The following is a 15,299-nucleotide window of genomic DNA, read 5'->3' as shown; positions in this document are numbered from 1 at the left end:
ACATGTATACATACATACAATATATAAATGTATACACAATGTACAAGTATACAAATGTATACAGTAATATACATCTTTGTGGAATGATATCCCAGCTGGCATTCGGGAGGCTGATTATATTGAATCATTTAAAGTAAAGTATAAGAAACATTTATTGGGAGAGGGTAGTTAATTTTTTGTTGTTTTTAGATTTTGGTATTAATTGTTAATTGACACTGTTTTTTGTCCCTTTTTTAGTTTTTTTGTGAATGATTTTTGTTATTGGTCGAGAATTAGAGGATTGCAGCCGTCCATCATCAGACTTTTCGAGCCTTCCCCGGCGGTTTTGTGTATATGTAGTTTGTTTTGTAATTACTAGTAAAATAAATAGTAAATAACACAAATTGAAATAACTCCATCGAAAGTTGTTAACATGAAAACACTTCTGTAGTTTTGGAAAAGGACAGGGATCTTGATGAACATTCTACCAGGGGATAAAACACTCTGAGAACCTCTTAAAGTGAGGTTTTAAGCTCTTTTTTTTTTTACAGAAAATCAAAAGTTCTTGGGTTCTTTTTTTCAGGGGTAATTATATCAACTCAAAAGTCTTGAGATATCGGAGAAGGCTCGCTCAAACCGAAATAAAGTTATTTCACTCTTCTTCCTGTCTCCAGGCTTTTTGTATATATGTTGCCATGGATGTCCAAAATCGGTGAACGTCCGAAATACCTTTTTCTCTCCTTGGTCAGTCAGCGTTGCCAGTCAACTTTTTCAGTTTTATGCAACGTTTGATGGTGACAGGTTAGGTTTTTAACAATTTTTAAGATGTATAACATAATTTAACGTAACTAACCCAACTTTAAATTTTACCATCAAAGCTTGCATAAGATTGAAAAAAGCTGATTTGATAAGCTAATTGAATCCCAGCAGAGAAAAGGGAATTTCGGACTTTCACCGGCGAATGTCGACATTAACCAGATTTCGGACATCTTCAAACAAAAATAGATATATATATATATTGTAGTGTTTATGAATCGGCCGAAAACAAAACATTATTTAAAACCCGAAATTTAGGGGTGTTCAGGGTAAATTCAGGTTTTTTTTATATATTTCATTAGAAAACCCTAAATTGAATATATTAATGATTTATATTGGCTTTTATTCTGGATTGAGCTCGTCGTTAAACGGCTTTATTTAGCTGTTTTTTTAGGTTAAACGTAAAGTCTTGTACAACTCTTACAATAAACATTTGGTTGATACTTGGTATCATTTGTGTTAAAGAAGACAGAGGCGTAATCTCTTAATGAAGCGTTAGAAACGAGAACTTTTAGTCCTAGATAATTATCAATTATCCTGATAATTGACAATTATCTAGATAATAGACAATTATCTTGATAAATAGATAATAGATAAATAGATAATAGACAATAATATAATAGATAATAGACAATAGATAATAGATCTATAAAATAGATAATAGACAATTATCTTGATAATTATCAAGACTTTGGTCTTGAAGTCTCCTTGGACATTCGTAAAATATAGATTTTAGTTTAAATTATTAAATTTTTATAAAATAAATTAAAATTATAAAGATATTTTTTTTAAGTGTGAATGCTGAAGAATAAATGACAAGATCTATTAAAAAACTAAAAACAAAAAAATAATAAAACATTTAAGCTTGAAAAAACAGTTAATCTCAATTTGCAATAAAAAGTAGAAATAAATTTCAGTTACCCAAAATAATCACAACGTTTTATTTTAAAGCAGTCATGACAAAACGACGCGAACTTTTCGCCTGTATGAAACAAGGCATCTTCAACGCTAAAAACAAAAATAAAATCTAAAATAATCTATAAAACCAAAAACTAAATAAATCCAAAACTATGAACTTAAACAAATACTCTCTCTCTCTCTCTCTCTCTATATATATATATATATATATATATATATATATATATATATATATATATATATATATATATATATATATATATATATATATATATATATATATATAGTCTTATTGACGACATGACTGCCTGTCCATGGATTATTCTTTATGGTTGATTGTGTGTGGCTATGCTGTTTGACCTATGTGATTGTATGGATGAGTAGGGTTAAGGCCTCATTCAAGTACTGGTCTATATTAATCACTAATTTAGGAAAACAGTCTTCCTTTTCTCCTTTTTTTTTTTTTTTTTTTTTTGTGTTTGTGCTGTTGCATTGGTGATTTCTCTTTTCATGATATATATATATATATATATATATATATATATATATATATATATATATATATATATATATATATATAATTAATACTATTGCGATTGAGCACCACAGAAGTATTTGTATACACAATTGCGAGTTATTTGAATGTGAACACTGAAATAACTGGCTTTATTTTTATTCTTTGTTTTGTCACAGCAGGCCTTGTTTTGTCATGTTATGTTCGGCTTTAGATCTTTCTTGTATTGTTATAAAAGGCATAGAAACAACACATGCTTTCTGTTTTAGCCTAAAATTTTTCGATTAGCAGATTTTTTTACATTTAAGATTGGTTAAGACATAAGTATCTATCAAAACATTTTTTTTTTTTTTAATTACAAAAGAAACTAAAAAACTTAATTTGGGTTAATATACCCATGTACGTTAAAACAGCAGCTATTACACATTAAAGACCCTTTAAAATATTTCTATGCATATGAAGAAGCTTGTTTTCGTTAATTTCTGCAAAATTTTGTTCTTTGGGAAGATGGGGCTTTTTGTGTTGATTATTGGATCAGCATTTAGAAGCAACTGTTCGTAATAACAGTCGGAAAAAATAGAATAATTTGAACAAAAAACTCTAGAACTCCTGAAACAGAATTATCCTAGCTTTGCCTCTCACTCCGACTATCTGTCTTGGCTTTTTCTCCAGTTTGCCACGGCTTGATTTTAATTCAAAAATGAATACGGCATTTCAGAAGCAACTGTTCCTGATAACAGTCGGAAACGGTAAATGTTTTGCTGTTCCAGGAAACATTTTTCTGCAACAAGAAGGACGCATAACCAAGAATCTCTTAATTTAGGCTCTTAAAGTTTAGGAGAATAAAAGATAATCTTGAAAAAATAGAATAATTTCAGGCAAAACTAAGAAATCGGGATAAATAATCTTTGGTTTTTTTGCACGATACATGATTCTGAAAGGGGTATATTTTTTCTTTCACTGAAGCGTAAACATAGAGTTTCATCCATTTTCTTTCTGTTCTTCTTGTTTTTCCATTTACAAAATAAAATTTCTTTCCGCTTCCTTTAAAAACAAAAACTTTAAAAAACACAGCAGAAATATGTTTATATGCATATTTGTTACGTTCTCACAAGTTGGACAAACATTTCGGGGGTAGGGTTCAAACCCCTTAACCCGCCCTGGATACGGCCTTGCTTTAATTTGACTTGAATTTTTTTTTCAAAGCTATTTAAATCCTTTGGAAGTTTACTAATTTCACGAATTACTGACGTTTGCTCAAGAAACATATAAAGTCATCTGTATTCTGTATCTGTCGGTAAAATAAAGTGATGCGCTTTTAGGAATGACATAAATAATTCTTTTAGGGATTGTTAAAAGTAGTTTTAAGAATTTTTTATTATTTCTTTTGAAGAGGCCAACCACGAAACAAGAACCAAGGTCTTTCTTCGGCAAATTGCTTGAATTACTTAAAAGATATGTATTGACAGAAGACATCAGATTTTATCCAGCGGAAAAAGACTAAAAATGTAAGAGACTAGAAGGTTGTAATTTAGTTGACACCTCAGATTTATAACGAACCTATGAAGTCTCTCTAGAAAACTTTGCAAAAAGACTTCTTTGGATACCAGCGCTTGATTTTAGCTCTTGAAGCAAATATAGAACTTTTATTGATTTTAAACCAAAGTATGCCAATCGAAGAAAATAAAAATTCACTCGGCAACGTGAAATTTATCAGCGATGGGGATATTCAGCTCCTGTTTGAATCTATAAGAAAACCTCGGAATTTTATCTAACACTAAAGTGGTCCCATATTGACTTTTGTTGAACATTCAAAATTTATCTAGAATTCCAACACCTAAAAGAAAACTGATAAATGGACCATAACAATTTTATTGCAAATGGAACGTATCGTGTTCACATTAAGGCATTGTAAATAAACACTAAATAACACGCCAGACAGAAAAATCCGAAAGAAGCAAAAAAAAAAAAAAAAAACAAAGAAAAACCCATTAAATGGGCAGCAAAGCTTTTTTGGCTAATGGAATGTAACATATTCTGAGTAAGACACTGCAAATTCACATTGTTTATCTAATACACAACAGCCTCTTTAAAAGTGGGTAGCTATTAGACAGAGAAAGCTGATAACAAGTCCTGTATCTTCTGTCGTCGCCTCTGATTCAGTGCTTCTAGCTCCTTTATGCCTTTGATAAGTTCTGACATACGTTCACAACCTTCAGCCAAAAGGAGATCATTCTTATCATGTTCTCTTTTCAAATCCAATTCAATTTCATCAACAAGCGCATCAATCTGTAAAGAAAGCAGACGTTGACAAGCATTCTCAAATATTTCGCAAGCTTTGGGTGGTCTTAATAACTAAGCCACACAGTAGTCAAGTGTGGAACAAAACCAAATTATGCAAGACCACAGCATGAATAATGCACCATGTGGGTAAGTTGGTGCATGATCAGAGGATTTCTTGGCTGAACCTATATAAGGTGAGAAAGTCTAGACCTTTTTATAGAAATTTATTTTTGATTTTATTTAAAAAATTCATTGTAATTGTAGTCACACTTGTGACGCTGTAGTTACACTTGTGGACCAAAACGGAATTATGCAAGACCACAGCATGAATAATGCATCATGTGGGTAAGTTGGTGCGTGATCAGAGGTCATGGCTGAACCTATGTAAGGCGAGAAAGCCTAGACTTGTTTAAAAAAATTATTTTTTTTTATTAAAAAAAATCTATTGTAGTCGTTGTCACACTTGTGCGTCAAAACGACATTATGCAAGACCACAGTATGAATAATGCATCCTTTGCGTAAGTTTGTGCATGATCAGAGGAGGTGTTGGCTGTAAGGCGATGGAGCCTAGACTCTTCTAAAGAAATTTATTTTATGATTTAGTTTAAAAATTAGTTTTTTCGCTTGATTTTTTTCTGATTCAGTTTGTTTTCTTTTTAGTTGTTTTGTTTTCCTTTTTTTTTAGCTGATGACAGCTGTTGAATATATAGCCAAAATATTCGAATAATTTATACTACAGTGTAATTCACTGTCTTCACAAATTTCCTCATTATCTTCTGTTTTTTTTTGTAATGGAAAGATAGTGGGGTCTTCGTCCCCAGTGGGGTCTCGTGTTAAAAAAAAAAGGCAACCTTAATAAAAATTACACCATCAAATTCCAGAGATCAGACAACACCAGAGCAGAAATTTCAAATCGTAAAAATCTCTACTCCAATTTATAAAAATAAAAAGTTTCCAATTTTTCTTTCAAGAATGATAGTCATAAATGCAATCTAATTTCGCTTGCTAGCAGATTTAATCTTGTGGCGTCAATTTCACGAAGATTAGAGACGGGGGCTTTTTGTTTTTTAACGAAAAAAAAAGAAGGATTTTTCACAATGAAAAAACCATTAAAAGTGCTTTTCAGAATGTAGGATGGACAAAGATCTAGGGAAGGGGGAACATGCCACTAAATCCAGTGGCGACCCTTTCTCTCAAATCGTCGCCACTGGATTTATCCATAAAAGAAGATGCTGAAAAATGGTTTTACAATGGTTTACAAGCCTTCAAAAACTCTTATAATTATTTTATGCAAAACAAGTTACTACATTTGCGGCAAGCATTGATGCTTACCGCTATTCGTAATAATAAATAAATAAAAATAAATATTTTTTGTTAATGAGGAAAAGTAAAATCAATTATAGTAACTAAAACAAAAACCAAAATTAATTTAGTTACAGCAAATAAAATGGGAAGAAAAACAAACATTAGAAACGCAAAACAGGTGCCTACCATTAGTTGTAAATATTAATTAAGTGCTTGACTTTGCCACCCTGGCCAAGTGAGTGGCATGCTGAATTTGCACTCCTATTTCAATTGGAACGGGGGTTCGAGTCCCAGTACTGCGAATCCTTTGGCAATACTGTGTGTGACACGGCAAGGTCAGTCACCAGGACTCTGAGGAGCTTACTGTTAAACAAATTCATACATAACATATCGATTTTAAATCCCAGGCAAGGTCAAAAACGCCTGGTCCTGCTGCAAGTACAAGTAAGCAAACCACTTAACAAATTTAACAACTAAGCCGCTAAGGGTTTACCTACTAAGCCACTAAGGTTTACCAACTAAGCCACTTGTATTTTTAACTTAAGCTGGATGCCGAATGTGACAAGTATTATTACCATATGTGAAATACATTTGGCCTGGGGCAGTGATTTATTTTTCCTTGGAGCTGTGATATTAGAATTAACCTAATACAGGAATAAACTGAAAGGTTGTAAAATCACAAGTGTGTGATCTGTCATATCGATTTTAAATCCCAGGCAAGGTCGAAAACGCCTGGTCCTGCTGCAAGTACAAGTAAGCAAACCACTTACCAAATTTACCAACTAAGCCGCTAAGGGTTTACCAACTAAGCCACTTGTATTTTTGTTGTTGCTCTTCCTTTGAAGCTTTTCAATTACCTATTTGTTTTTTGTTTTTACTTCTGAAGAAAGTTTACTATATCTTAAAGGTTCATAGAAGGGTTAGACTAGGCATAAGTTTCCTTTGCCAGCAATACTCTATCATCACACTTACATAACTACCCCAAAACTTTCACAATACAAAGGGAAGAGGTTTTATCAGAAAACTAATGTTATTGAAGGGTCACAACCCCCCCCCCCCCCAAAAAAAAAACAAGTTTGAAACGCCCATTTTAAATTTTCATTGTGAGGAGTGGGGATTAAGGTCCTCCAGATAAAACTTGAGATTCTTTCTCTCTAAAACATATTTTCAAGTGTGCAAACAACATCTGTTATATCAATGATAATTATTTTAATAAAACCCACTTGTCTATGGTAATATAGCTGCCTATGGTATAACAGTTTTCATGTCTGATATTTACTAAAAAATAACGTCCCAAACACAAGCGCCATAATTAGTGTTAAAGCTCAAAGAGATAAAATTGTACAAAATTTGCAAAAAAAAACCTGCTGATGTAAGCTGCTTCTCATTCTATCCAGAGTTTCAAAATCTTCCAGTCTCTTTTTTGATATTTTGTTCAACTTTTCCTCAAACTTATTCTGCAAGTCACTTCCTGATCTAATTTGTTCTGAAAATTTTGGCGGATCAACACAGCTGTCATCATTTGAAAAAGCGACTTGCCGACGTTTGTTCTTGCTTTCCTGTGTGTTCAAATCAATATCGCACAAAAGGCTTCTTTTAGTACTTGCCATGTTTCAGGAAAAATCTTTAAACCTAAAAAAAAAGTCATTACCAGTTTCATAACAGTCCTTTGGGAAATTGGGCATCATGCTAAGGGTACTGTCACATACCTATAGGAGATTTTCTACATAAGTATAGAAAAAGTTAACCAACATAATTTAGTTTTCCTAAATAAGTTAAGTTCTATGACAAATTGGGCATCATGCTAGGGGTACTGTCATATACCTATAGGAGATTTTCTACATAAGTATAGAAAAAGTTAACCAACATAATTCAGTTTTCCTAAATAAGTGAACTTCTATGACAAATTGGGCATCATGCTAGGGGTACTGTCACATACCTATAGGAGATTTTCTACATAAGTAAAGAAAGAGTTAACCAACATAATTTAGTTTTCCTAAATAAGTTAAGTTCTATGACAAATTGGGCATCATGCTAGGGGTACTGTCACATACCTATAGGAGATTTTCTACATAAGTATAGAAAAAGTTAACCAACATAATTTAGTTTTCCTAGATAAATCAAGTTCTATGACAAATTGGGCATCATGCTAGGGGTACTGTCACATACCTATAGGAGATTTTCTACATAAGTATAGAAAAAGTTAACCAACATAATTTAGTTTTCCTAGATAAATCAAGTTCTATGACAAACTGGGCATCATGCTAGGGGTACTGTCACATACCTATAGGAGACTTTTCTACATAAGTATAGAAAAAGTTAACCAACATAATTTAGTTTTCCTAAATAAGTTAAGTTCTATGAAAAATTGGGCATCATGCTAGGGGTACTGTCACATACCTATAGGAGATTTTCTACATAAGTAAAGAAAGAGTTAACCAACATAATTTAGTTTTCCTAAATAAGTTAAGTTCTATGACAAATTGGACATCATGCTAGGGGTACTGCCACGTATCTATAGGAGATTTTCTACATAAGTATAGAAAGAGTTAACTATGCCCCTGATTTGACCATCATGAATAACCCCATTTATTGTTAGGTAGTTGATGATTAGCCTACTGCATTTAGGATTGCTTCCATTACCTTGCAGACAACCAAATTAGACTTACTGGTCAATGGTTGCATGAGATATCTTTATTACTCTTTTTGAAATCGGTTAAAAAAACACTTCTAAAAGTCAAAGAATCTTAATAAAAATCACTCTATCTTATTCACCATATCAGAGAACCCTGCTGTAGAGGTGTTAGGCTCGTATTTGAAAAAATGTTCAACTTTGTATTTCCTGTCAGAAGAAATACCATGGATACATATTTACTTATTTATTTATTTACCTGGAGTGATTACATTAAACCAATGGTCCTAGAACTTCGAGAAAACGCCCCTTTTTTTCTCCAAAATTCTCCAATCAAAATTTTGATATAGCCATTTTGTTCAGCACAGTTGAAAAGACTATGGCTTTGGAGATAATATGACCCTTCCCCAAATCCCTGGAGATAGGCCTTTAAGTTATAAAATTGGGAAACTGTTTAAGTATAGTATTTTTTATTTATTGCAAAGGCTAATCAGACACTTGGCTTAATTAAAAGAACATTCACTAGCAGATCTCCAAATATTATTACTAAGCTGTATAAGACTCTAGTTCGACCAAAGCTCAAGTTTGGAATGTGTGTTGCATGCCCAATCAACAAGACTGACAAACCAGCAATGGAATCAGTCCACAGGAATGGAATCAGTCCCCAGGAAGAGAACAAAATGTATTAAAGGCCACTGTGATATTCCATATCCATGCCTTCTCTGCAAGTTCAGAATACCATCTCTACTGTATAGATGCTAACAATGTGATGTGATAAGAGCATAAGAGCTTATTTATGCTGAGAATACCATTCCTGAACTTTTCCAACTGGACAAAGAGAACTTGTGGTCACCCTTATAAGCTTTTCTGGAATTAAGCAAGTACCAGACTAAGGAACAAATTCTTTTCAAATAGAGTTGTCAGCTTGTGGAAGTCTCTCAGTGAAAAAACCAGCAACATCTACCAGCATGGAGGCATTCAAGTCATCAGTGGATAGGGAGTGGCTCAATAGACCATGGACCACTGCATGGGACCCCACAGAGGATTGACTATCATTCCTGAAGCTGGCAGACACAGGATTCATCCTATCACAAGCAAATGTGATATAAAAAATAAATATATACACAAGAGCCATTTAATTAGAATAAGAAACTTGTTTTTTCCTTAAACAGGATGGAAACTCCTAAACAAGAACCCCCTAAACTTGTTTAATCCCTAAACAGGATGGGAAGAGGTCATTAGGAAGGATTTAAAGAAAATTGGAACACTATGAGACAGGGTAAAAAGAAAGTTTTAAGTAGATTGGGGCGAGATAAGGGCATTTGCAGCACTGTTTACCTATGACAGCTTGGTGCTGTAGTGGTTTTTAGCAGTAGTAGTAGTATCAGCATAGTATATCCTCTCTTCCAAGAAAATACTGCAACATAAGAGGTATAGTATGATTCAATTTTCAATCAACACCCTTTTCCAATAGAATTGTTGCTACCCTGACATAAGCACACACTCCCCCTTCTATGGGACCAGATATATCCCTATACCATAACCAAAAATATATAAACACACTAAAAGCATAAAATTCTTACTTTATTATCTTTCTCCTTTTGTTCTTTCTAATTTAAAGTCATTTTAAACAATATATTTATCCAATAGATCTTAGTTCTTTTGCATCAGCATGATGCTGCAGATAGGTTAAGAATACAAATATCTACTAATGAATAGATACAACAATTAATGTTATGAAAACAAACAGAGAAATGTATCATTTAGTGCTTTATCTGGCACCATCCGGGGATGGAGGTTCAGGAAACATTGTCACAGTCAGAGCAATTCCTAGGGTCTATGGCTGGAGGTGCAGCTAGGGGGGAGGGGACTCCTCCCAAACTTCCAAGGCACCAGCACGGCATGCTGACACCTTGGAACTATGGGCATCTTAATTTAGCTTTTTTGTCCACATTTGTTGGCACATTCTTTATATCCCCACCTCTAAACTCAAACCCCAGCTTTGCCATGTTTGTGGTGCCAAGGGAATGAAATAATTGCAACACCCCTCCCTACTCAAAAATATGCAAGAAAAGTCAAATGAAAGTGCACATCCCCCAGTCACAATGCCCAGATTAGATTCCCCCAGTCATCCCTTTCCCTTGAATGGCTCTGGTCACAGTACCATAACAGCAATTGTATTTGTTAAGAGTATTGTAGACCAACCCCCTGTTGGTCTCAGATATCAGATCAGGATTGGTGGGTGCATTGTTAGAAAAGCAGCCATGATATTTAAAAATAGCAGGAAACAAGTAATCTCACAGTACTATTTGTTGGTAAATATTTACATAATCACATACTTGAGCTAAGAAGAAAGTGAATGCATAACTTGATGGCTTTTTATGCTCTTTCTAAATTCAATAATTGATTTTAAGGCAAATTTCATTTTACCTTAATTTGCACTTCAGAGCAATAAGGTCCAATGGATCTGTGTTGCTCTGTGAGTGATGATGACTGACATCTGTTACTGATCTGGATCTTGCCAGGTGCTGAATGCATTCACTTGATGCATTCATTTTAGTACCCTCTTCTTATTTTTTGGTTCTTTTTTTTGTCTGGTTTTGGTGGTAACTGGGCACTGAAACATCATGGGTACTAGATTAAAGTTTTTTTTTATCTACATTGTAGTCCATAAATTATAAACAAGGTAATAAGTTACCTTATGGGGCCCCATTAAAAGTTAAAAATGGAATTTGCCCCAGAAGCAATTTTTAGATTTGAAAAGAGCTTAAAAAAAAGTATGAACTGATGCATTCACCTTTAAGTTTGCATTTTACAACATGATTTAGCTAGGATAAAAGTGAACATATTGCTTGATACCTTTTCTTATGCTTTTTCACAATTCAATAATTATTTGGGGGATTTTTAGCCCTTAATGGGGCCCCAAAAGGTAAAACAGTCCATAGTTGCCAGAATTTTAAAAACAAGTTAAAAAAAAAGCCACCCAGTGAAAAGATTACCATCTTTACCTGATTCCAGTATGGTAACTATGATACTACTTTTATTAGTCTTGCCAGTAAAATGTTATCAAGAAAACAAATTTGCAGAATTTTTTAAATAAGAGCCTAAAACCCCTACAAAATGACATCACAGCAAAACTGATGTTATTTTTGAAGAATTTTTAGATCTTTTTAAAAAAATCATGTAAATTTGTTTTCAAAATTACATTTTACTATTGAGATTAGGCAAATTATAACCTAATTACCATTCCTATCCAGAACTGGCAATCTTTCTCATAAGCCAGTTTACTTTTGAGCTTTTGGTGACTTTGGGCTGTTTTGGGTGCTTCAAGGTTTCAAAATAGAATTCTAGTTGATTGACTTCTTGCTATCTTGGAAAGGGTTCAGGTTAGGAAAATGAAACTTTCAGGGATGGGATTCCTAATTACCATTCCTATCCAGAACTGGCAATCTTTCTTATAAGCCTGTTTTTTAGAAATATACTTTTGAGCTTTTGGTGACTTTGGGCTGTTTTGGGTGCTTCAAGGTTTATAAAAAAGAATTCTAGTTGATTGACTTCTTGCTATCTCGGAAAGGGTCCAGGTTAGGAAAATGAAACTTTCAGGGATGGGTCTAAAGGCTAAAGTATGTCCTGGGAAGATATTTTAAAGCAGCCACCTCCACTCCTTCTCCCTCTAGAGGGTCCTGAAATTTGCCTGAACACACATATTTTTAAAGGTCATCAAAGGTCAGGGCCCTCTACAGGGAGAAAGAGTGGAGATAGTTGCTTCAAAAGGCCTTCCTGGGACATACTTTAGTCTGTAGATTCATCCCTGAAAGTTTCATTTTCCTAACCTAAACCCTTTCTGAGATAGCAAGAAGTCAATTAACTAGAATTTTACCAAATTTTTACCGTAGGGCCACGTTATTCTATACTTTTAAAGAATGCTGAATCAAAAAGCCTAGGCCAAGAGCTGCTCTAGGCTATTATTGATTAATTTTGGTCAGATAAGCAATCTTTCACAATATTTGATTGTGAAGTGATTGTAAAACAGTAATTTAGTAGAAAGTCACACACATCCTAGGTTACGAAAAGAAATAGGCTAACAAAACCTTGTGCTCCAATTGAAATGTTGCTACCCACGCGATCGTTTTTCAAAGTGAAGCAAAATTTTAATTTAGCTTCCGATTTAGGATCAAATTAAATATTCTTAATCAAACATATCAAACAAAATTTGAAATGAGAAGTAGCCAGTAAGAGTTGTTAAATTTGAAAGTCAATATTCTTTAATAAAGATTTTGGCACAGGTTTATTTTATTTTTGATTTAGTTATTTTCAATTTTGGTATATGTTTGAAATATTGAAAACGCTGTAAATTGCACGGAGCTGCTAAATTCTTTATTAGATTAGTCAATGCTCTTTATAGTTCTGGGCTTAGCCTACCTTGTGTTAAATAGGGTTATGGTGCTCTGTTTTTAAGTAATACATATAGGATAACATTCTAGATGATAAAATTCTAGTTAATTGACTTCCTGCTATCTCAGAAAGGGTTTAGGTTAGGAAAATGAAACTTTCAGGGATAAATCTACAGATTAAAGTATGTCCCAGGAAGGTATTTTAAAGCAACTACCTCCACTTCTTCTCCCTCTTGAGAGCCCTGACCTTTGATGACCTTTAAAAATATGTGTGTTATAAAAGTGAAATCTTGCAAAATAGATCTTTTGCTTAATTGAAGTACAACAAAATTGTTTGCAGCTTCATAACTCTGCTCAATTCCATTTTATAAGGTTTTAAAGATATACAAATACATTTCCTAAATTTTGAAAAAAAAACATTGATATGGCTCAAAATTCTACTCAAATAACAGGAACTGGAGTGTAAGAACTAAAGGCAGAGAAAAAGCAAGTGGTAACTGAAAATTAAGGTAAAATATTGTTTTGTCAAAATTTCATTAGGTATAGACCTGTCATTTAGGCAAATTTCAGGACCCTCTATAGGGGGAAGGAGTAGAGGCAGGTACTTTAAAATACCTTCCTGGGACATACTTTAGCCTGTAGACCCATCCCTGAAAGTTTCATTTTCCTAACCTAACCCCTTTCTGAGATAGCTAGAAGTCACTAAACTAGAATTTTACCATGCAAATACATATCCTCTGCCTTCTGTAGTCTATTCCTCCCTTGTTTTAACTTAGGCTAATAGTCTACCTGTAAATAAATCAATTTTGGTATAATCATGAATTAGAAAATACACAAGAAATATCTAAATTGGGTTATACCTTTACAATTCAGGGGAGAGGGTGATAAATTAACGTGAAGCCCTTTTAGGAATGATATAAGTTACTATTTCAGGATTTTATAAAGTTTTCTTCAAAGTTTATTGTGTTTCCTTTTCAAGAACCCCAACTATACTCTGATATTAAAGTAAAATCTGAAAAACAGATTCTACTGCTCAAATGAGGCATAAAGAAAGTATTTTGAGTCTCATACTTTTGCTAATCCTGATTAGCATTAAATTATTTATATATTTAAGAATTAACAATGCTTCTTGACTACTAAGGTCCTTGCATCGGCCATGCAGTGCATTACTGCAGCGTGATTTGATCTCTGGGTCCTGTATTACCAAGCTAAGGTCAAATCCACTGTCTCACCACAGGACAATCCAGCACACCAACCCACTCAGCCAGGATGGCTTGATTAGCATTAAAGATTTGTAAGTCTTTATTTTTTAAATTTGAAAAAAACCTGATGTGGCCCAAAATCCTGCTGACAAAATAGAATTTACATTTTCAAAGTTTTAAGAAGTCAGTAAAAAAATAGGTCAAAAGAATAGAATTACAGTAAAACATTTTGTCATAATTTAAATAGCTTGGGTAAAGACTTGTTATTAATATGATTTTATAAATCCTAGAAGTAAGGAAACAACAGAGATAGTAGCTTAACAAAATCTTTTCAGTATATATTTTAGGCTCTAGATTTGTCCCCAAAAGTTCATTCACTCAATTGATTTCCAAGATAGATTCTCTACAAGAATTGGTTTTAAAAAGTATCTTCCCTAAAAAGAATTTTTTTTAGAGAAAAGTAAAGAGCTATAAAACTTCAAGCAGAAATGAAGTCCTATATCAGTTAGAACTTAAAATGACTATTAAAGAATAAATGAAACCCAAAACAAGTAGAAATTGAAATAAATAATCAAAGGAAGCATAAAAATGGCAAATACTAATATTGGTGAATAACTAAATCATAAAATGAGTGGAAATCAAAATGAATACTCAAGTCAAGCTTAAACTAACATAAATTGCTATCATCAGGATTATGTGTAAATTTCAGCAAATCAAGGTTTTATTAAATCTAATTTTCTAGTATTATGATTATAAAAATAAAGTATATTTGGTTTTGAGTGAAGTACAAATGATGCAGTAGTCTATAAAAGGTATACAGGTACAAGGTAAATAGCCAAATTCCTTTTTTGTAATAATTTCTTTCATTCCTTTTTTTTCTGGACAATGTGACTTGAGTTTTTTTTTAGTTTGACTTGAGCATTTATTTTACTTTCTACATATCTTAGGATTTATTTGTTCATCTATATCAGTACCTGTTATCTTTATGCTTGATGTTGCCTAACTATTTATTTTAACTTTTGTTCACTTTGGATTCTATTCATTTTTTTGGTAATGTCATTTGCAATTATAGAAAAATGTACAGTAATTTCCTGGAAAAGCAGACCCAAAACTCTACCATTTATCACTTGTGATGTCAAGCAAGCTGTGCATAAAAAGAAAAAGTATTAGAACAAATACAAAAGTAACCCTTCCCATGAGAATTATGAGAAATTCAAACAAACCCAAAATAAAGTTAAGTATCTCATTTACCTTCA

General features: G+C 33.0%; 2 protein-coding genes across 2 annotated transcripts in view; one reads left to right on the top strand and one right to left on the bottom strand.

Moving 5' to 3' along the window:
- Window positions 1-4,083: 4,083 nt before the first annotated feature.
- On the bottom strand, window positions 4,084-12,671 carry LOC136042188 (uncharacterized). The gene is made up of 3 exons (XM_065727119.1): window positions 12,539-12,671; window positions 7,180-7,447; window positions 4,084-4,516 (listed from the first exon to the last, which is right to left on the bottom strand). Exons 2-3 carry the CDS (start codon window positions 7,423-7,425, stop codon window positions 4,334-4,336), a joined length of 429 nt encoding a protein of 142 aa, XP_065583191.1. The 5' UTR covers window positions 7,426-7,447; window positions 12,539-12,671; the 3' UTR covers window positions 4,084-4,333.
- A 154-nt stretch (window positions 12,672-12,825) lies between these two features.
- LOC136042186 (tetratricopeptide repeat protein 33-like) overlaps window positions 12,826-15,299 on the top strand; it is a 22,056-nt gene continuing 19,582 nt past the window's right edge. The window contains exon 1 of the mRNA XM_065727118.1: window positions 12,826-12,905. The gene's annotated coding sequence lies outside the window, so the exon portion shown is untranslated. The remainder of the gene's footprint in view (window positions 12,906-15,299) is intronic.

This window comes from Artemia franciscana, unplaced genomic scaffold, assembly GCF_032884065.1.
Source record: "Artemia franciscana unplaced genomic scaffold, ASM3288406v1 PGA_scaffold_74, whole genome shotgun sequence".
NCBI classification, from domain to species: domain Eukaryota; kingdom Metazoa; phylum Arthropoda; class Branchiopoda; order Anostraca; family Artemiidae; genus Artemia; species Artemia franciscana.
The sequence above is the reverse complement of the archived record's forward strand: the minus strand, read 5'-3'. Positions and strand labels throughout refer to the sequence as shown.

Excerpts from the sequence above, each read along its gene's own strand:
- LOC136042188 (XM_065727119.1), bottom strand. The coding sequence starts at position 7,425 with ATGGCAAGTACTAAAAGAAGCCTTTTGTGCGATATTGATTTGAACACA. Across the intron at positions 4,517-7,179 it reads GAAGCAGCTTACATCAGCAG|ATTGATGCGCTTGTTGATGA; the intron begins GTTTTTTTTTGC and ends CTTTCTTTACAG.